We start from the raw sequence: 23,391 nt of genomic DNA on the forward strand, positions 1-23,391 counted from the left end.
AGGTAGCCAGCTTGGGAGCCTTACTTCTGTATGGCAGAAGCCCTGGCTTCAAATTTTGCCTTTTCACCCCCAGAGGATGGTGTAGGTCAGTGGTCGGTAAACTGCGGTTCGCGAGCCACATATGGCTCTTTGGTCCCTTGAGTGTGGCTCTTCCACAAAATACCACGTGCAGGCGTACACGTACAGTGCGATTGAAACTTCATGGCCCATGCGCAGAAGTCGGTTTTCGGCTCTCAAAAGAAATTTCAATCGTTGTACTGTTGATATTTGGCTCTGTTGACGAATGAGTTTGCCGACCACTGGTGTAGGTTATGGGCCAGAAGAGCTGGAGCTGGACTGGTTTGATTCTCTAACCTGTATGGGTTTCCAACACCCTCCTGTGTGCTCCCTTCCCCAATAGGCCAGGTATTGTGCAGGGGTTTGGGCAGTCTCTGAGCTGTGGGGGTGCTCTAAAAAGTCATTGGATGACTTTACTTTTCTAGTCAGGAAGAAGGGTGAGATAACTTGGCCTGTTTCAAGGACTATGGACTATGGACTATGGACTATGCCCATGGACTATTTAGCATTTCTGCTAAAAGAATAGAAAATCATTGGTAAGTCAAAGCCACAGGTGGATGCCCCATAAAACCATCCACATGGTCCTCCCAAAATCTTGTCATTTCCAGTATCATGTCAATATCTCCTTTGTTTGGGAGAAAGGAAAAGAAAATGCAGAAGGGATCAGAATAGGGACTTGAATTCCTTTCTGTAGAGCTATTTAAATAAATTAAGCATGGATAGAAGGTTGCAAAACTGTATGTATACTGTATAATTTTCTTTTCTGCAAACATGTAGATGTATGAATGTTTATATACAATAAAAACATTTAAAAAGATTCATGCCAAAATATTAGTAGTATTTCTAGGTGACTACGGGGTGTTTTTATTTTCTTATTGCTTATTACTAGCTTTCAAATTTTCCTATAATAGAGAGTGCTTTGCAAAATAAAATAACTTAAAAGAGTGTATGGAAAGTATTGCCAAAGATTCTCATTAACCATTGTGATTTCTCATCACATTTCAGCTTGAAGTGGGGAGTTAGCTATATATCTGAAATGTGAGCTGTAGTTTGTATGAAAACAACTACTTGGGATTGGCTTCTGAAGGGAATCAAAATTTTGGCCTTTTAAAATAATGTATGAGTAGCTCAGACAAGACCATAATAGTCAAAGCTCTCAGAGAATCAAAATTTATAAATAAGTTGAAGTTTAAATAAATATGCCAGAAGTGTTAATCTGTGGTGGAAAATAGTGACATAAAGTATAGTTTCAATTTTTAAAACTCGGACTGCCAACGGTGACTTGATGTTTATGAATTTAGAGTTTGTAATAACCTATGGAACGACAGGGACTGCTCATACATGTCCAAGTCCACAATGCCCAGTAGCTTTGTCCTAAAGGGAATCCTTGGGCATTATCATGGGAATTTTTATTTTTGTACTCCTTCTGTTGTGGCAAAAGCACAGAGATGTATAATTAGTTGAGTCTTCTATTCAAAGAAAATTAATATAAACAATATTTTCCTGAGTTGGGAAAATGAAGCCTCCAAAATGAATCAGCGTGCAAAGAATTGCTACCTATGTTATTGTCGTTCCTATGCTACTGTATATTTTTCTACTTTAGAAGGCCTAATGTATTGAAAGAATCTCCACAATTTCTCAAAAGATATGGGTAAGGAGAAAATGATTTGTATAATATTCATTGTTTTTTATATAACATTTTAAAAATACTATTTAATTTATAATAATTTTAGATTGGGTTCATAGAATGTCAAAATTGCCAGGTGGAAATGAGAAAAAAAAAAGTGAATTAATTGTACATTTTATCTTCATGACTAAAATTTAGATATGCAAAATAGCTATTAAGACTAAATTGTTGCCTTTAATGTGTTAATTAAATTGCCTTTATTTTGTTAACCTAATTATAATGATTTTATATGATAAATTTTGGTATATATTTGGAAATATGTAGAAGATGTCTCTCCAATGTGCTTTCCAGCATTTATGAATAAACTAGAGGCCCAATGCACAAAAATTCGTGCAAGAGTAGGCCTTTCTTCCCCCAGCTGCCGGCACTGGCTTCCCTCCGGCACCTGGGACCTGGGCTGCTTTCCTCCTTCGGCTGCCTGCGGGACCCGGGCTGGCTTCCCTCCACCCAGGCTTTGTCAGGAAGGAGATCCAGATGAAGTCAGGAAGACATTTGATCTAATTAGCATATTGCCCTTTTATTATTATAGATAAGTACACACAAAAACTGAATTAGAGAGTTTTCTATTATTTAGTGATTGAATTGCAGGGAAGGAAAGTCATTCCATATAAAAATCTACTTAACTAGAATTATTGACATTCATTATTTATATTGTATTTAGAATCCAGTTTTGGCTCAGTTTAATTTTGCAACACACACACACACACACACACACACACACACACACACCCTACAACTGGTGGAGAGGAAAGTGCTCTCAAGTAAAACAAAAAGGATTTTTAGAGAAGGCCACTTCTAATTAATGTAATTGAAAAAGAAAGCAACATTTACATATGGAAAGAACTTTCAGGTAGTGCTAATACATTTACGAACAACATAAATTTATAAAATAAAATTTAAAATTGAGATGTCTTTTTATACACACATTTCATGAGAAAAAAACTTCAAATTAAAAAAAAATGGAAGATTCTTAGGACTGACAACTTTTAATGAATGCTAGAGTTAAGACATTTACCCCCAAGCCTCTGAGCCTTTCCCAGTATTTCCACTTCAGTGTTTCTCAGATGCTACCTCTCTCGTTTATTTGATTTGTCTTTCCTAGACTTATCTCTCTATGTCTCTGTTATTTGTTATCCCTGTTGTTTTCTTTTCATACACACATATTTCCTTCCTACTTCTTCTGTTTCCTGTCTTCTCTCAATGCCTTCTCATGAAAACTTTTATTAAAATATAGAAGAAAAAATAATCCTACCTATGCCTATGAGAAGTAGAAAAATGCCAACTGTTCTCCACATTTCTGGGAACACTCTGTATTATTCTTCATTAACCACTTGTTTCCCTTTCACTTCTCTTCTTCTTATTTTTTGGCCTTAACTCTATCACATAATCAAAATTGCTCTCACTAAAGCCACTAAAAATCTCTTGATTTCCACATTCAGTGAAACCTAACTCCTTGTCCTATTGAAGCATTTATTTTGGTATTTGACATTTACATCACTTTGTTCTACTTGAATATATATATATATATATATATATATATATATATTAAATATAAAATTAAATATATTTCATAACACTTAGCTTCCCAGTTGCACTCCTGCTTCTGATTACTCTGCTCAGTAGAATCCTTTTCTGGTCTCTCCCTAGTCTTCCTTTGATGTTAGCCAGGCCTCTTGGTAGCAACAGGAAATGAGTTAATTGATGGAAATTGGCTCAAATATAGAAGTATAACAGACCTTGGAGGAATCAGTTGGAAAAAAGAGGGGTAGGAACAGAAGAAAGCCAAGGAGCCATTCATTCATCAGCCAGAATCATGTCCCAACAATTGCTCAGTGAGATCTGCTTTACTTCTGCTGAATTTGGAATTTCAGCTCACACTGACAATGTTATTACGGATACAGGAAGCATTTGTTGCAGTTTTCATATTTCTGCCTTTGTAACAAATATTCTCTTTTTCCCCCTGTACATTTTCTCCCTCTTTCCATATTCTAAATGTTGCCTAGGTGAGTCTGATTTGTCAAATCTGGGTCAAGTCTCCTCATTTTAGGTGTAAGGAGGATGGGAAAGGCAATTTCTAGTCATTTAGGCATCTTGAGTGGGTGGGTAACCTCTGTCGCTCACCAAGACGATGTAGTATAAAAAAAGATCAGATGTTGGCTATCTAATATATGCCATGTACCCACTTTATAACCTCTTTAATATAACTTCCTCTGGTTGTTTTCTGTGCTTCTCTTTACTTTATGCATATTCTCCAATGAATAGGTCATCCCTACATATGCCTCAGTTACCCCAATGACTCCCAAGACTATTTCTGTTAAGCTCTAGTAGACTCATACTACTAAGTACATCTCACATGGATTTTAGAGGATACTCTCTCCCAAAACTAGCCACTGCATCTGAGTTCTAGGTCTCAGTTTTGATGACCATTTTACCAAGTCATCAAGTGACTCCCCTCTCCTTCACCCCTTTCACATCTAATATATCACTGAGTCCTTTCTGAATTCTTTTGCATCTATATCTCATTCCTACTCATCACTCCCAATACTTGATGTGCATTCAAATCATTTGGAGAGGATTTTTTAAATGCAGATATGAACCTTTTCTTGACCCAATCAATCAATTTTTACAACAATACCTCCAATCTATATTTTGCATAAAAAAGGTCCTCACAGTTTTGATATATAATCTGGTTTAGGACTCACTGGACATGACTGCCAGTGACTGACTAGTATTCCTGATTCCAATTTTACCTCCCAGCAGCCTACACTATCATGTATTTATTTTTATAATATCTTACAATACCTACATCCATGTTTCATACACAAAATTTTCCTATTACAACCAATGGTATCCCCATAAATATAGCACATACTTAGAATGTATTTATTTTTTTCTAAATCTGCTCTCATTTCTGCACATTTTGTTTGAAATAATTGCATTTTCTTCCATTTGTTCAATTACCCTAAACTTGATCTTACTGTAGAGATAAGAAAATTAAGGAAGGAATTCATGATTTTATTTCAACTACTCCCCCTCCCATTTTTATGTTATAAATCCTTAGTGATATATTTTTTTTCATTTTTTCCATTTCATTTCAGGCAACATAGAGTGAGGACATGGAAAAGGAAAATTCAACATTGCTGACAGAGTTTATTCTCACAGGACTTATATATCAACCAGAATGGCAAATCCCCTTGTTTCTGGTGTTCTTGGTGATATACCTCATCACCATGGTGGGAAACCTCGGTCTAATTGCTCTCATCTGCAATGACTCTCACCTTCATACTCCCATGTATTTACTCCTTGGGAGTTTGGCCTTTGTGGATGCTTGGATAGCATCTACAGTCACCCCCAAGATGCTGGTTATCATCCTAACCAAGAGTAAGATGATATCTCTCTCTGAATGCATGATTCAATTTTTTTCCTTTGCATTCAGTGCAACCACAGAATGTTTTCTGCTAACAACAATGGCATATGATCGCTATGTGGCCATATGCAAACCATTACTTTATCCAATGGTTATGACTAATAGACTATGTATCCGGCTATTAATTTTATCATTTGCAGGTGGCGTTCTTCATGCTTTTATTCATATAGGTGTTTTATTCAGATTAGCCTTCTGTAATTCTAATATAATTTATCACTTTTACTGTGACATCATGCCATTGTTTAAGATTTCCTGTATTGACCCTTTCATTAATGTTCTGATGGTTTTTATTTTCTCTGGATCAATACAGGTACTCACCATACTGGCTATTCTTATCTCTTACACACTTGTTCTCTTTACAGTCTTAAAAAAGAAGTCTTTACAAGGCATAAGGAAAGCCTTCTCCACCTGTGGAGCCCATCTCCTATCTGTGTCTTTATACTTTGGCTCTCTTCTCTTCATGTATGTGCGCCCTGGATCTGCACAAGCAGATGGCCAAAACATCATGGACTCTCTGTTTTACACTGTCATCATCCCTTTGCTAAATCCAATTATCTATAGCCTGAGAAATAAGAAAGTCTTAGATTCACTGGCAAAAATGTTAAAGAGAAATGTTTAAATCTCAGAGTAATGTATATTTTCACGTTTATTGAAATAGTCAAAATGTTGTGCAGATTAAATGTAGCTCTGTTTCAGTTAGTGTTCCAAGCTTTTTGCAGTTACAATTGCCCTATTATTGTAAAGACTTAAGGTGGGAGTACCAATAAATACCTTAATATATGTGCATATTTTATTCAGAAACAGTAAATTTTAAATCAAGTATTTATATCATACTAAAACTAATAAAATATTTTACATTCTTAAATGTTCTTAATGTGGCTTCATAAATGCATTAAGCACCAAAATAGTGTAATTTCTCTGAACAGGGCTTATTCTGATGTCTTTGATAGTAATATGGCTGAGCAGCCTGAAGAATCACATCACAGTTAACCCACAGTGGAGGCAGGTTTGTGTTTGAGTGAATAGAGGCAAATCACAGGAATGCTGGCAGCCATCAAAAGGTCTTTCATTCCATTATAGTTGGGTCATGGTGAATTTTACTTCTGGTGGGGATTCATATATCACACAGAAAAATAAACAATAATGGAAATGCAGTGAAGAAAGAAATGAAAATAGAGTGAAGACAGTAAAGGTTGGGCCAAATTATAAGAGAATGCTTTTAGCCCAATGTGCTTCTGAGTGACAAGAAAAGTGGAGTTGTCTCTAGCTATCTATGATGCTTGAAGGTTCCTTTCCAGCTGTTTTGTATTTTGTAGAAAAATATGAAGTACTTTACTATTCAGAAAGCTAAGAGATAAAATTAAAGAATTTAATTGCAATGGATATAGAGAAGAAAAAAAAAATGATGGGAGAGGAAGGAAATGGTCTTAAACTCCATAGAATTATAAACAGGAAACTAATAAGATGAAGAAATCTGCAATATATATAAAGGTTATTCGAAAGTGTTAATAATGAGAGGGTTCAAATGCACGTTACCAAACTTTAAACAATGTTAAGATATAATATCATAGTGGTTAGAGGATGTCTGGAAAAGACATAAAATCAGCATGCTCTCTCATTTCTCAAACATTGCTATTAGATTATTCTTTATAAACAGAGATCAACCAAAGGACTTGTGTGCAAGCATATGAGCCTAACCAGCGGTTAAGGACAACAGGGGGGTGGGGGTATGTGTGGGGAGGGGTGTGGGATGGGAATGGGGGGGATGAGGACAAATATGTGATACCTTAATCAATAAAGAAATTTAAAAAAAAATAAATAGAGATATGATTAAGTCATACCTCTTTTTGATAACTTGAAATGGATCGTCATTGCTAACAGATTATATGCATACTAGAGGCCTGGTGCACGAAATTCGTGCACTGGGGAGGGTGTCCCTCAGCCCAGATTGCACGCTCTCTAATATGGGACCCCTTGGGGGATGTCCAACTGCAGGTTTAGGCCCGATCCCTGTGGAATCAGGCCTAAACCTGCAGTTGGACATCCCTCTCACAATCCGGGACCGCTGGCTCCTAACCACTCACCTGCCTGCCTGATTGCCCCCTAACTGCTCCTCTGTGGGCCTGATTGCCCCCAAATACCCTCCCCTGCTGGCCTGATCACCCCCAAGGCTTTTATTAGTATAGATATGACCATGCACAGAAAATTTTGCTAACCCTTCTTTACAATAAGGGCTTGACAATGGAATCATTAGGACCAGACACCAAGATTTCCTTTCTTTGAATAGTGGAGGGAATACTTATCTTGTCTTTAAGTTGCCCGGAAATTAAAATGAGATAATGAGTTAGAAAACTATAAAAACACCATATAAAGACAACTGTCTTTTTAATGAAGTGGTAAAATGAAAAAGACTTTTTATTCTCCCCTTCCTTCCTTTATAGCTTTTATTTAAACTTTGAAATTTATAAAAATTTCACTCCAATTTTCATTTCTTTACATTCAATATTATTTTGTATTGGTTTCAGGTTTTATATTAGTTACAGAATAGTGGTTAGACAATCATATACTTTACAAAGTGTTCCCCGATATTTCTAGTACCCACCTGGCATCATACCATCATTACAACACTATTAACTATATTCCCTATTTAAGTGACAATGGGTTTACAGGTTCCTTTCAGTCTTTCTTTTGTGTTGCTTGTCCTTCCTTTCCTTTCTCACTTCTTCCCTCATTTTCTTTATATAGTATCTCAATTGGCCATCAAAGCTCAGTGAAGGCACTGGGACACGCTTAATCCATTTTACAGACCAGGAAACTGAGGCCAATTCCAGTTGGCTCTGGAACTTGACTCAGCACACAGGAAGCCCTCAGAGCCATGCTCTTTGCGCTTCCTAAGGGGCAGCGGCCCAGCAAACAGAACAAACCTTCCAGTCAGGCTTCCGAGCCTCTTTCTCAAGCACCTCTTCATTGCGGATGCTCCACATTCTTTCCTCTCCCCCCATTCTTTACTGCCCCCTCTTCTCCGAAGCAGGTGGAAGGCTTCCCACTCACTGCCTAGGCATGCTCTGCTATGGGGCAGGGTGTAGAGAGCTTGCTTTTGAGTCAAGGCAGGAGCAGGAGTCACTGCCTCTGAAGTGTGAAGGCTGACTGAGCGAGGCCCATTAGCACTAGGAGCTTCTCTGAATCACATCAGTCAGTCCAGTACCCTGCAGTACTGGGTGGCACCACCCCTCAACCCCCGCCTCAGGGGTGAGGGTCCTTGCCCCTCTGCCAGAAGTCCTTCCATGCCCCTTGATCCCTGGCTGGGCCCACCCACGTCTTGAGGGCACTGCAGAACCTCTGTCTCTCTGCAGATGAGGCAGATCCCTGCCCTAAGTCTCCGAAAAGCTATGAATCTGTGGCCAGAGGCCTGGTCTGGGTCTCAGCAACCACATGCCTGCAATGTTCCCAGGGACCCTGGGAGCGGCTGGGCGAGTCCCGCCTCACCTCCCCGGGGTGCCGATCTCCCCAGGGACACCCCGGGAGCGGCTGGCTGGGCCCGGCCACGCCCCCCCAGGCTGGCAATCTCCCCAGGGACCCCCAGAACTAAGAGGATTGGGCGCCACCATCTTGATCTTTTCAACGGCCGGATAAGCCACCTGGAGTCCCGTCCCCCAGCCTCTCGCAGGCCCAATCATGGGCATAGCGGAGGTGCGGTCAATTTGCATGTTTCTCTATTATAAGGTAGGACTAGAGGCCTGGTACATGAAAATTCGTGCACTTGGTGGGGGGGGATCAGGCCTAAACTGGCAGTCAGACATCCCTCTGGCAGCCTGGGAGCCCTCGGGGGATGTCCAACTGATGGCTTAGGCCCTCTCCCTGCGGGAAGTGGGCCTAACCTGTCAGTTGGACATCGTTAGCATTGCAGAGAAGGCAGGAGAGGCTCCTGACACCACCGCTGCACTCGCTTGTGGCTGAGCAGAGCTCCTCCTGTGGGAGTGCACTGACCACCAGGGGGCAGCTCCTGTGTTGCGCATATGCCCCCTGGTGGTCAGTGTGCGTCATAGTGACTGGTCATTCCCAGTTGTTCTGCAATGAGGGTCATTTTGCATGTTACCCTTTTATTATATAGGATAAGTATATGTACATAGATCTATGTCTATATATGCATTTTATGTTTATTTATTCATGTGTATATAGATGACATCTATAATAATAAAAGCATAATATTCTAATTAGACTGGACAACCTTCCAGATGATCTTCCGGACCACCTTTCAGATGAAGCCGCGGCAGTGGGGGCCAAGGCAGAGGCAGCTGTGGTGGTGGAGGCTGAGCCCCTTCCACAAATTTCGTGCATCAGGCCTCTAGTTATATATAAACACATATATATCTAAACAGATACATGTAAATATTATACATACTAGAAGCCCGGTGCACGAAATTCGTGCACGGAGGGGGGTTGTCCCTCAGCCCAGCCTGTACCCTCTCCAATATGGGACCCCTCAAGGGATGTCCGACTGCCCGTTTAGGCCCAATACCACCGGCAGTCGGACATCCCTCTCACAATCCAGGACTGCTGGCTCCCAACTGCTTGCCTGCCTGCCTTCCTGATCGCCCCTAACCACTTCTGCCTGCCAGCCTATCACCCCATAACCACTCCCCTGCCAGCCTGTTTGCCCCCAACTTCCCTCCTCTGCCGGCCTGGTCACCCCTAACTGCCCTCTCCTGCAGGGTTGATCACCTCCAACTGCCCTCCCTTGCAAGCCTGGTCCCTCTCAACTGCCCTCCCTTGCAGGCCTGGTCCCTCTCAACTGCCCTCCCTTGCAGGCCAGTTGCCTCCCAACTGCCCTCTCCTGCTAGCCATCTTGTAGTGGCCATCTTGTGTCCACATGGGGGCAGGATCTTTGACCACATGGGGGCAGACATATTGTGTGTTGGAGTGATGGTCAATCTGCATATTACTCTTTTATTAGATAGGATAGAGGCCTGGTGCATGGGTGGGGGTCAGCTGGTTTGCCCTGAAGGGTGTCCCAGATCAGGGTGGGGGTTCCCTTGGGGCATGGGGCGGCCTGAGCGAGGGGCCTGTGGTGGTTTGCAGGCCAGCCACGCCCCCTGGCAACCCAAGTGGAGGCCCTGGTATCTGGAATTTATTTTCCTTCTACAATTGAAACTTTGTAGCCTGGAGCAGAGCCAAGCCTGCTGCTCCCTCCACAGCCGGCAGCCATTTCTGTGGCAGTTAATTCACCTTCTATAATTGAAACTTTGTAGCCTTAAGTGGAGGCTGGGCCCAGCCAGGGTGTGCGGAAAGCTTTGCTTCCCCTGTTGCTGCCGGCAACCCTGGCTTGCTCTCTCAAGCTCCGTTCTGCTGCCATTTCTGTTTGAATTTGTTTACCTTCTATCATTAAAACTTTGTAGCTTGAGTGGAGTCTTAGGCCTGCAACAGCTCACGGAAAGCTTGGCTTGCTCTGTTACCTGGGAAACCTTGCTCTCTGTGGCTGTAGCCATCTTGGCTGGGTTAATTTGCATACTTGCTCTGATTGGCTGGTGGGCGTGACTTGTGGTGTGTTGATGGTACGGTCAATTTGCATATTACCTTTTTATTAGGTAGGATAATATAATATATATCTACTTCCTGGAATTATTTGAAGTCCTTTCCAATAAAACAGGTTAAACTCTGAAGTCTCTTTCTCCACAAATTTTCTAATTGACCTTGTTATGTAAAATAGGAATTACTAGAAACCTTCTGGACATACCATTCTTTCAAGTACTTGCTTTTGTTAATACAGGTCTCTCCACAAAAAGACCCCACCCACCACCAAATAACCCCATTTTCTTTTACAATTAAAATGCTATCTTTTCTTTAAAATCTATCTCAAGTGGTACAGCTTCCATGATGCATTTCCAGATGGCCTCGAAGAGGATAGGAATGCTCCCTCACTTGAAATATTCAGTAGTTTATTTATGTTTATTGATTTTTAGAGAGAGGAAGGAAGATAAAGAGAGAAACATCAATGTGAGAGAGAAACATTGATAATTGCCTCCTATACGCACCCTAACCAGGGATGGAACCTGCAACCTAGGTATGTGCCCTCACCAGGAATTGAACCTGTAACCTTTTGGTGTATGGAACAATGCTCCAACCTAATTGAGCCACACAGGCAGGGCTATTTATTCTTTTAAGACACAAACGACCTTGTATAATACCTATTTTTGGCCTTTTTAGATTTTATTTTAAAAATCTTAGTACTTTTTTAATCTTTTGCAGTGCTTAACAAAATAGTTTACATAGATAGATCCCAAAAAAGTATTTGTGAAATATTTATAAAATTGAAATAAATGTGACAGCACAAGTACACAGAATGCAGTAAGAATGCCTTACTACTTTTCAATCTTATAATGTGCCCCAGGAGATTATTGGGCATGGATGGCTACTGCATGTGAACCAACCTTCATAAATTTCTTCATGACAATTGTCTCAGACACTCACAGTGAATTATTCTTGCTCTCCTTATCACTTAGAATAGACTATGATAAAATGTCAGGTAGAGGTTATTCAATTAGATATTTGGATTAATGATATAAAAATATAACTATTTAAAACAAATATCATTGGTCTATTTCTGAAGGTTCACTTTAAGATTAGACAAGTTCTGCCTTCTTTTTGTTTCCTTAAGGGATACCCACAATTCCCAGGAAAAAGAATGAATATATCAATGTCCAGACACTTTCATTATTTCTCACCAGAGAATCCATGTGATTGCACATATTTGTATTTGTTGAAATTTGTTGCTGTATAATATTCCTATTGCTCTGATTTTCTTGGGAACCAAGACTGATAGGCAATCAAAGCCTGATGGTATAGACACCAGCAAATCTGAAGGCCTGGGGACCAAGAGGGCCGAAAGCAAGAGAAGGTCAATGCCACAGGTCAATCAGTCAGGCAGAGAGTGAATTCAACCTTCTTTTTCCATTTTGTTCCATATGTCACAATGAATGAGACCCACTAGCATTAGGGACTGCCAACTAATTTACTCAGTCACTAATTGAATGCTAATCTTTTCCAGAAACACCCTCAGAAACACAACCATTAATAATGTTTAATTGCCCAGCTGGCTTGGCTCAGTGATTGAGCGTTGCCTTATGAACCAGGAAGTCACGGTTTGATTCCTGGCAGGACACATGCCTGGGTTTTGGGCTCGATTCCCAGAGGGGGGCATGCAGGAGGCAGCCGATCAATGCTTCTCTCTCATCATTGATGTTTCTATCTCCCCATCCCTCTCCCTTCCTCTCTAAAATCAATACAAATATATATATTTTAAAAAATAATGTTTTACTAGGTGTCTGGACATCCCATGGTTAAGTCAACACATAAAATGAACCATCACAAATCTACCTGTTGTTAACTTGGCACCCATACACAATTCCTTAAACCATACTTAATCTCCAGATAAAAACACTGCAAGGTCATAATTCCATCTAATCTGGTACAACTATGCTGTGTTAAACTGAAAATGCACTAACCCCTTCTGCAGAGAAGGTAAAATCCTTGAGTAATGTTTACTCTTCTTCTTTATATCTAGTAACTTAAATACTGTAATGTCAAATTAACAGTACTTAATTTTTATGATATAAATTTAATACATTTTATGATATATGATAAGGAGTAATAGTGGCAAAAAACCAAAGATACCTGGTATGCATATATATATGCATACAAAAATATATAAATATATGAGGGTGTACAAATGTATTCTTGTCAAACTAAGTGATAATACTCATGACAATTACAGTCCTCATTTCTGTAGCTAGTTATGTGATTGGAGCAGGTATTTATAATTACCTTCTTTTACTACCAATTCTATAATTCCTTTGCCTTCAGCAAGCACCTCATCTGGTCAGTTGTTTGTTTTGTTTTTTTTTTTTTGGGGGGGGTCATTTTTCTTTACCTTCATTCCTGAATTGTCTAGGCCATTAGAAGTCCGGCCTGGATTGGTTTGTTGGAGTTTTCTGTTGATCTAATTAAAGGAAATAGTACTACTAAGAGATGCCCTAAGTGATTTGAATTTTAGGCACATTTGTCCTTAGCTTCACTTGTAATAGTAATCCAAATTCTCATTGGTAGTCACACCAGCAAGCACAGTTCAATAGTTTCCTTTCATCCACAGTTTTGCTTTCCATAGTTTCAATTACCCACAGTCAACTACAGTCCAAAAAATATTAAATAGAAAATTCCAGAAATAAATAATTATTAAGTTTTAAATTGTGCTCTGTTCTGAGTAGTATGACGAAATCTTGACCAGTATGTAAAGCATCCCTTTGTCCAGTGTATTCACACTGGACATGCTACCTGCACATCTAGGTTATCACATCGACTCTGTGGTATCTCAGTGCTTGTGTTCAAGTAATCCTTATTTTACTTAATAACGGCCCTAAAGCACAAGAGTAGTGATGCTGTCAATTTGGATGTCTTAAAATGCTTTCCTTTAGTGAGAAGGTATGTAGCATAGGAAAAACAATAGTACAGTATATTTAGGGTTTGGTACTATCTGCAGTTTCAGGCATCACTGGAGGTCTTGGAAGGTATCCCCATGGATAATGAGGGATTACTGTAACGTTCTTCTTTGCCTGAAGATTCAGAGGAATGAGGACCACAAAATGGTCCATAGTAGTCTTAACTTCCTGCTCAGTGGCAGTTGTTGTGTGTGCTGATGAAAACATTCCTCCCTCTGGCTCTAAGACCTCTAGACCAGCAGGACATAAAGGCATGGTAACAGAAAGCAAAAATTATGCTCGTGGTTCACTAGGGGTTATAATAAATGGTGCCACTCCCATTTTCATCTCTTTATTCCTAGACCTGTGAATCCTAACTATGGGAGAAACAATACTATGCCATTCCATCATTCTGTCAAAGATCTTGTAGCAGGATAGTTTGGAAAATGGTAAGGAAAATCAATTCTATAATCGTGGGCCATTTCTACATTTTTGGGGCAGGGGTGGGGGAGACTCAAGCCTCAGTAGGGGGCACGCAGGAGGCAGCCAATCAATGATTCTCTCTTGTCATTGATGTTTTTATCTCTCTCTCCCTCTCCCTTAATCTCTGAAATCAATAAAAATATATTTAAAAAAAACATATGAGTGAAGCTGTCGTGGCTATTCTAGCCTCAGTTGAACACCCAATTGAATGTAACCAGAAGATAATCCTAGCTGACACCACAGAAGAACTGAGCCTAGTCAATTCAAAGAATCATAAGAAATAATATAGTATCTTTGTAAGCTACTAACTTTTGGGGTAATTTGTTATGCAGCTACAGATAACTGTAGTACAGGCCTACCTCCATTTTTGCTACCATTCATCCTCTCTACCCCCATGGCTCCTAGAGTGGTCTTTGTAAAATACCTTTCTGAAATTCCTCGGTTCTATTTAAACCTCCCAGGGCCTTCCCTACCATTAACAGGAGGAGTCCAAACTCCTTAACATTTTCCACAAAGCTTCATATCTGGCTTTTCCTCAAATATCCTCAAACCTTGAGATTTAAGCTACACACATTTACTTATAATTTCTGGAATGGTCTACCCTTTCTTACACCTCTAGGTCTTTTTCTAGGCTGTGCTCTTTGCCTGTTATGCTCTTCCAACTTGTCAGTTCCCAAATTTCCTGAAAACTCAGAGTAAATAGCATCCTCTTCAGAAAGTCAGAGTAAATAGCATCCTCTTCAGAAAGTCAATACAGATCCCACTATCTGAGATGCTTTCTTCCTTATGACCCCTTTTATTTACTATGAAGCTAGTTCCTTGATCATAAGCAAAACTGTGTGGAATACCATGACAGTGGATAAGGAATTAATTCTATAAGTCCACGGATAGAGTTTTGGCAAAAGCAGTGCATGCAGAATTGCATATCTATATCCAGAATAAGTATCTATTCTAGTAAGAGCAAAACACTGCCCTTTCCATCACATTGGAATCTTTCTTATGTAATCAACCTGCAAGGAGGTAGCTGGCTGATCACCCCCATGAATGGTGCCATGTCGGGGACTCAGTGTTCACCTCTGTTGCTGGCAGAATTAGCACTCAGCAATGGCCATAGCCAAGTTGGCCATGGCAAGTGGAAGTGCATGTTGCTGAGCTCATGTATAGCCTCCATTTCTGTCACCCTGGTCCCTTTTTTTCATGAGCCCATTTAGTGATGACAGGGGTGGCTGGCAAAACAGATTGACTGGTGTCCATAGAATGGGTCAACCTATTCAGTTGATTATTAAAATTCTCCACTGCTGAGATAACCCTTTGGTGAGCATTTACATGGGATAAAAATATCTTCATCATTTTATCTCTATTTATATATATATATATATCCATATATTTCCTCCATAAGTTTTGTCATCAGTTTTCCAGTAGGAGTTCTTCAAAGTCCCTGACCATTCAGCCAAACCATTGGCCAAAGCCCACAAACTGTTATATAATCACATATCTGGCCATTTTTCTTTCGAGGCAGGTGAACAAACAGGTGTACTATTCAAAGTTCTACCCTCTCAGAGGATTTCCCTTCACCACTGTCCTTCAGGGATGTCCCAGAGAGTGGCAGTAGTGCAATTGTCCACTTTCAGGTGGTGTCTGCACATCACGCAGAACCATCAGTAAACCATGTCCAGGTCATCCCCTCTTCTGCCTACTAATTATAGAGAACTCCCATGAGACCATAAGTGCATTGTGGGATAAAAGATCCAGTGTAACAGATATGGGGACCATGGGCATTTTGGCCACTTTTTCATGTAGCTTGCTGGTGCCTTTAGGGCCTACTAAAGCTAGATCATGTATATATCACTTCCATTTGAGGAAGTTGTGTCTGTGTATTCCCAACTTTATGGATTGGTGGGTCATATAACACCCAGTTTATAAAAGGCTGCTTTGTTTGACCCAGTGATCCCACTTCTAGGAATATAACCTAAGAAACCAAAACACCAATCAGAAAGAATGTATGTACCCTTATGTTCATAGCAGCACAATTTACAATAGCTAAGATCTCAAAACAGCCCAAGTGCCCATCAATAGATGAGTGGATAAAAAAGCTGTGGTACATTTATACTATGGAATACTATGCAGAATTAAAAAGAAGGATCTCTTTCCCTTTGAGACAGCATTGGAAGGACTGGAGAGTATTATGCTAAGCAAAATAAGCCAGTCAGAGAAAGATAAGGATCACAGGATGTCATTTATATGTGGAATCTAATGAACAAAATAAACTGATGAACAAAGTAGATCCAGAGACATAAGCATAGAACAGACTGCAGAATCTCAGGGGGAAGGTAGTGGGGGAGGGTGGGTGGGTGGGAAGTGATCAACCAAAGAACTTGTATGCATATATATATATGCATAACCCATGGACACAGACATTAGAAGGGCCTGGGGCAGGGGGTGAGGGCAGGCCAGAAGGGGTCAATGGGGGGAAGGAGGGGGTCATATGTAATACTTTCAACAATAAAGAGTATGAATGAATGAATGAATGAATGGCAGGCAGCTCTGGTCCCAAGGGAAATTGGTAGCCCATGGTTAAGCATTCAGTCTCAAAAGGCTCTATAGCAGAGGCCAACAGCTGTTTCTCAAATGGAGAGTAGTTGTCCGGGAGTAGAGTCTGAAGGTAGATGGCAGGGCTTCGCTCCAAACCTAAAGGTCTGCACTGTGATGACCTATAGAAGCCTGACAAGGGTTCCAAACAGCATTCCACTCTGCTTCTACTACTTCAAACACCATTGTTTCTGCTGGATCATAGGACCTAACTGGCAGAGAAGCTTGTACTATATTTGTTGCAAAGCCTTCTCTTGCTCTGAGCCCCAGTTAAAACTAGCAGTTTAACTGATTACTTGGTAAATGGGATGGAGTAATACACCCAAACGAGGATGATGTTGCCTCCAAAATCTGTAGGGGCCCAGTAGGTATTTACCACATGCAACAACTTATCCTCAAGGTTATCTCCATTTGAACCACACAACTGGACCTCTAGAATTTCACTGAGATAAAATGGACCTTGAATTGTTGTTGAGTTTAATTCTCACTTCTTGGCATACCAATGTCTATCAATAAGTCTATAGTAGTTAGTACTTCTTGCTTACTAGCACCAGTCAGCATAATGGACCAGTGTGATGTTTTGTAGGAGGGGAAGAAGATCAAGGCATTGAGAAACATTTGCAAATCATATATCTGGTAAAAACTTTGTATCTAAGATATATGGAGAAATCTCAAAACTGAGTAATAATTAAATATATAACAAGTAAAAAATGGGCAAAAGAATTGAAGAGATGCTTCACTAAACAAGATATACAGATGTCAAAGAAAAAAATATGTTCAATATAATTCATCCTTTGGGAAATGCAAATCCTATATAATAAAGAGGTAATATGCAAATTGACCATCACACCCTTGCACAAGATGGCTGCCCCCATACCCCATGTTGTCACAAGATGGCCACCCCTATGTCATCACAAGTTGGCTGCCATAAGATGGCTGGCAGGAGAGGGCAGTTTTGGGTGACCAGGCCTGCTGGGGAGGGCAGTTGGGGGGGACCAGGCCTACAGGGAGGGCAATTGGAGGCGATCAGGCCAGCAGGGAGCAGTTAGGTGTTAATCAGGCCAGCAGGGGAGCAGTTAGGGGGTGATCAGGCTGGCAGGCAGAAGCTGTTAGGAGCAATCAGGCATGCAGGCAAGTGAGCGGTTAGGAGCCAGCAATCCCGGATTGTGAGAGGGATGTCTGACTGCCAGGATCGGGCCTAAACCGGCAGTCGGACATCCCCTGAGGCGTCCCAGATTGGAGAGGGTGCAGGCTGGGCTGAGGGACCCCTCACCCCCAGTGCATGAATTTCATGCACCGGGCCTCTAGTGAAAACTATAATAAGATATCATGTCCCACTTATTAAAATGACTAAAATTGAAAACTACTTATAATGGAAGCAGTGAAACAGAGTTTATAATTATAGTCAGGCAATAAAATGAGTAAAGAAATAATTACACAAAATTGCAGGGGAAGGAAATTTAAGTGAAGCTTGTGTTATGTTGTAGCTACTGATGCACATTATATGGCTTACTCCACCCTTCTGCTGAGTTTTTACAGTGACTTCTTTTATATTATATACATGTTGTTGTTTTTCTCCTTTTTGTTTTTTTGGGCCTTCACTAGAAAAATTATAAGGACACAGGATAATTAATCAATGAGTCTACCAAAATATATGTACTTGCTTTCCCCCTAGCTGCCAATCAAGTCCCAAGTGGAGGTTAAATATAATTTATACTTTTCAGATAGCAAATCAAATAAAAATGTTTCTATTCTTACAATATATGATGTTAACATAAATAATATCATTATGTTTCTGAATGAAGATCATTATCAACTTCTCTGTTAATGCTTAAAGGCAAATATAAACACCTTACCATCATTTTCAAAATCCCTCAATAGTTTTCCTTTAAGTGGGGAAAAGAACAAAGTCCCTGACCTAGTCTCCAGACCCCATATGATCCCACCTATGCTGGCCTCCCTTGACCCACCTTGCTCCTCCTTGCTTCTCTCTTTGCATTTTTTCTCTCCCTAATGACCTAGCTTTCTGAAAATCTAGATTCTTTGGGGATGGAAGGCCCTAAGGGTTGCAAATGTCCAGAAGCATCACTTTGTTAGAAATAAAGAATCTTGGGACCTGACCCCTGACCTATTGAGACAAAATTTGCATTTTAAGAAAATCTCCAAATGATTAAAGTCTAAAGACAGGCATTAAAGTCTCAGAAGCACAGACTTAGGCTACCTCCTACTATGGTCTTTTGTTTTGTTTTGTTTTGTTTTGTTTGTTTTGTTTGTTTTTGCTTCTCCCACTGACCATCTTGCCTCGTAAGATTTCTCATGAGTTTTTAGCTTCCTACAGAGAGAGAGATATAGGTTTGAAAGGTGAATGGCAATTTGCATAAGGGCAACAACTTTACTTGGGGTTGGCTCCTGAAGGGAATCTAGAAATTTGGCCTCATTAAAATCATGTATGATTAGCTTAGACAAGACCATACTAATCATTCAACACATCAAAATTTATGATAAACTGAAGTTTGCATAAACATGTCAGAAATTTAAATGTGGTGAAAAATAGTGGTATAAAGTGCAATTTCAGTTTTTAAAACTGGAACTGTCTATAATGACTTGATGTTTATACTTTTAGAGTCTGAATTGCCCGGTGGAACAAGCACATATACATGTTCAAATTTGCAATACTTAGAAGAATAGCTTAGTTTTGTCCTAAAGGGAATCCTTGAGTGCTGTTAGGGGAATTTCAGTTTTGCATTCCTTTCTCTTCTGGAAATAGCCCACATTTCTACGATTGATTGACTCTGGTTTTCAACACAACTTTATACAAAATCTTCCTGAGTTTGGAAAATGAAACTTGCAAATTGAATCAGTCTGTAGAGTTACTACCTATTTAAGTGTCATTCTAGTGCTATTGCAGTTTTTCTACTTTAGAAAGCTTAACTTTGAAAATCTTCACAATTTATTACAAGATATGGGTAAGAGAGAAATGAATTCTATAACATTATTTTTATATAAAGAGTTAAAATGGTATTATATGTAATATTTTAGATTTGGTCAACAAGATGCCAAATAAGTCAGATGAAAAATGTAAAACAATTAGTGAATTATCTGTATACCAGAGGCCCAGTGCACGAATTCATGCCCGGGTGGGGTCCCTCAGCCTGGCTGGCGATCAGGGACGGTCGGGGCCAATTGGGGCCGGCTGGCCGGGGGGGAGGGACCACAGGAGGTTGGCTGGCCATGGGAGGTTGGCTGTGGGAGCACACTGACCACCAGGGGGCAGCTCCTGCTTTGAGCATCTGCACCCTGGTGATCAGTGCGCATCATAGCAACCTGTCATTCAGTTGACCAGTTGTAATGGTCGCTTAGGCTTTATATATATATATAGATCTTATTTTTTATGAGTAAATTTGAAGAAAAATACCTGTAAGAATTATTCACCTTAACAACGATTTATTACCATTTTAACATAACTATAATGATATCAGATAAGTGAAGTAGTATGTTAAATAATTCAAACTGGACTTTAATATGAGGTCATAATGTTGCCTATCTAAGAAACCTTTCTGGTTATTCTGATTAAAAGATCTATTCTGTTTAATTAATAACATTTTCTAATTAAACTTTCAAGGTAGTTCCCTTATGTATTAACTCCTCTATCCTTCCACCTACTTTTGACAATAATTTTATTATTTTATCTTACCTAATAATAGACAAACATGTAAATTGACCGTACCTCCTCTACGCCCACAGCCAATCAGAGTGAGTATGCAAATTAACCCAACAAAGATGGCAGTTAATTTTCATACATACCTGGGTCCCAGGAACATCCTTGGCACCCAGGTCACTCCAAGCTGGCCATTGGAGGGGTGGGGAGGCCCCTGCCCAAGCCTAAAGCCTCAGGCCAAGCTGGGGATCAGAGGGGCGGGGAAAAAAATCAATGTAAACATATCCTCAGGTGAGAATAAAAAAAGAAAGAAAAAAAGAAATGACATATCCTATGAAAGACACATCTTGAAAATGACTAAAGAATGTTGTCATTTTTTTATGGTGAAGGGACTGGAGTCCGTGTTGATGAAAATACCTTGGCAGCTATGGTGGCTGGCAGTGGCTGCAGCAGTGGGGTGATAGGGCTGGGTCAGCCCAGTCACCTCCCGTCAGTAGGACATCCCTGATCAGCCCGTTTGCCTCTGGTCAGTAGGACATCCCCAGAGGGCTCCCAGTATGTGAGAGTGGGCAGGCTGGGCTGAGGGACCCATCCCCAGTGCACAAATTTTGTGCACTGGGCCCTTAGTATAAATATAACAAGAAATATGAAGAAAATGTCCCCCCACTGATTTTTTTTAGCTTTATGAGTTAATAAGTATCCACACACAAATTGAATTTGAGAATTTTCAATTGTTTAATGATTTGGGATTGCATGGCAGGAAGCCCATTCCAAATAAAAATACATTTATCAAATAATTATTGACACTGGTTATTTATATTGCCTGAAATAGGTTCCAGTCTTTGGCTCAATTTTATTGTACTAAAAATAAACTGGTGGAGAAAAAAGCATTCTGAAGAAATACCAACAGGATTTGTAATGACAAAGATAAAGCAACTATTAAAATTGTAAAGAACTTTCATGTAGTGCTAATATATGTAAGAACAATACAAATTTTGTAAAGTAACTTTTAAAATAAAAATCTCTTTCATACAAAAATTTGATAGGGAAATAAACCTTGAATTTTGAATTAAAAGAGAAAGAATTCCCAGTATTCACAACTTTTAATAAAAAAACAAAATAGGTCAACAAAAACATTTATCTGCAATCTCTGAACCTTTCCCTTTATTTCCTATTCAGCCTTTCTCTGATACTTCCTGTGTCTCTCTTCATTGTCTTGTCTTTCCTACATTTATCTATCCATGTCTCTCTTATTCTCATCTTATTTTCTATTTATCTTCCTCTCACCTGTTCTTTTCCACCTTCCCAAATTTTTACTTTTCGCTTTTCTTGTCCTCTTTCTGTTTTTAATGTCTTCCTCTCCTCTCCTCTCCTCTCTTTGGAAAACTTTCATTAAAACTCTCTACAGGGAAAAAATTTTACTTTTGTCTGTGGGCAATAGATAAATGTCAACTGCTCTCCACATTACTTGGAGTGTTCAAATACATTCCTCTCACATTGTCATCATGTTTCCCATTCACTTCTCATTATTCTCTGGCCTCAACTCTATCATGAAATGGAAACTACTCTCACTAAAGGCACTAACAAGCTCATATTTCCCACACTAAATGACCTCTGTTCAGTACTTTTCTACCAGAACATTCATTTTAGCAATTGGTACTGTACTCCAGTATGTTCTTGAGTATCTTATCTCTCTTTATGTCCACAACACTCAGCTCTCGTTACCCACTGCTTTTCTGACCACTCTGTTCAGTATTCTTTTCTCTCCCTTATCTCTCCTTGGTTAGAGCCAGGGCACTTGGTTGCAACAGAAAATCAGTTAGTTGAATGGAAATTGTCTCAAACATAGAAATTCTAGGAAATGGGAGGAATAAACTGAAAAATGAGAAGGAACAGAAGGAAGCAATACAGTTAGTCAACAGCCAAAATCAAATCCCTGCACTAGCTCAACATGAGCTGCTTGCTGTCACTGCTGCTGAACTTGGGAACTCACAGCTCACAGAGAATGACATTGATGTGGATGCAGGATGCACTTGCTGGGGTCTTGAGAGTGCTGCCTTGGCTGACTTTAAAACCAAAATTCTCTTTTTCCTCTGTCTCTTTGGCTCTCCACTCCATATTTTAAATCCAGTGTAGTGAGTTTGACTGTACCAACCTAGATCAAGTCACTTCACTCTAGGTAAAAGGGGAACTAGAAAGGGAAGTGTTGCCTTTGCCTGACATCAAGACTAAACTGGTGCCAAAACCGGTTTGGCTCAGTGGCTAGAGCGTTGGCCTGCGGACTGAAGGGTCCCGGGTTCAATTCTGGTCAAGGGCATGTACCTTGGTTGTGGGCACATCCCCAATGGGGGGTATGCAGGAGGCAGCTGATCAATGTTTCTCTCTTGTCAATGTTTCTAGCTCTCTGTCCCTCTCCCTTCCTCTCTGTAAAAAAAAAAAAATCAATAAAATATATTAAAAAAAAAAAGACTAAACTGGTTAAAAATGGGGATCAGCCTGGCCAGTGTGGCTCAGTGGTTGAGCATTGACCTATGGAGCAGGAGGTTGCGGTTTGATTGCCGGTCAGGAGGCAGCCAATCGATTATCTGTCATCATTGATGTTTCCATCTCTCTCCCTCTCCCTTCCTCTCTGAAATAAATAAAAGTATATTAAAAAAATAAGAAAGGGGGATCAGTTGTTAGCAATCTAAATATGACGTGTATCCACCTATAATCTCTTTAATATAACTTCATGTTTCTTTCCATACTCTTCTTTTTACCTTATGGATACTCTCCAATGGATATGTCATCCATAAGTATGTCTTCAGTTACCCAATGATTCACCAGCTGTTTCTATTAAGCTTCAGTAGACTCATACTACTAAGTATATCTCACCTGGATGTTCAGAGGATGTTCTCTTCATAAACTGCCCAACCCTAACCCATCTACACACACACACACACACACACACACACACACACACACACACATATATATATATAATAGAGAAATATGCAAATTAGCCTGGGCCACTGAACAG

At 40.0% G+C, this 23,391-nt stretch overlaps 1 protein-coding gene across 1 annotated transcript; it reads left to right on the top strand.

Moving 5' to 3' along the window:
* The first annotated feature begins 1,398 nt into the window (after positions 1-1,398).
* LOC114228510 (olfactory receptor 5H2-like) lies at positions 1,399-5,790 on the top strand. Its single transcript, XM_028134808.2, has 2 exons — positions 1,399-1,406; positions 4,854-5,790. Exons 1-2 carry the CDS (start codon positions 1,399-1,401, stop codon positions 5,788-5,790), a joined length of 945 nt encoding a protein of 314 aa, XP_027990609.2.
* Positions 5,791-23,391: the final 17,601 nt, after the last annotated feature.

This window comes from Eptesicus fuscus, chromosome 3, assembly GCF_027574615.1.
Source record: "Eptesicus fuscus isolate TK198812 chromosome 3, DD_ASM_mEF_20220401, whole genome shotgun sequence".
NCBI lineage: Eukaryota > Metazoa > Chordata > Mammalia > Chiroptera > Vespertilionidae > Eptesicus > Eptesicus fuscus.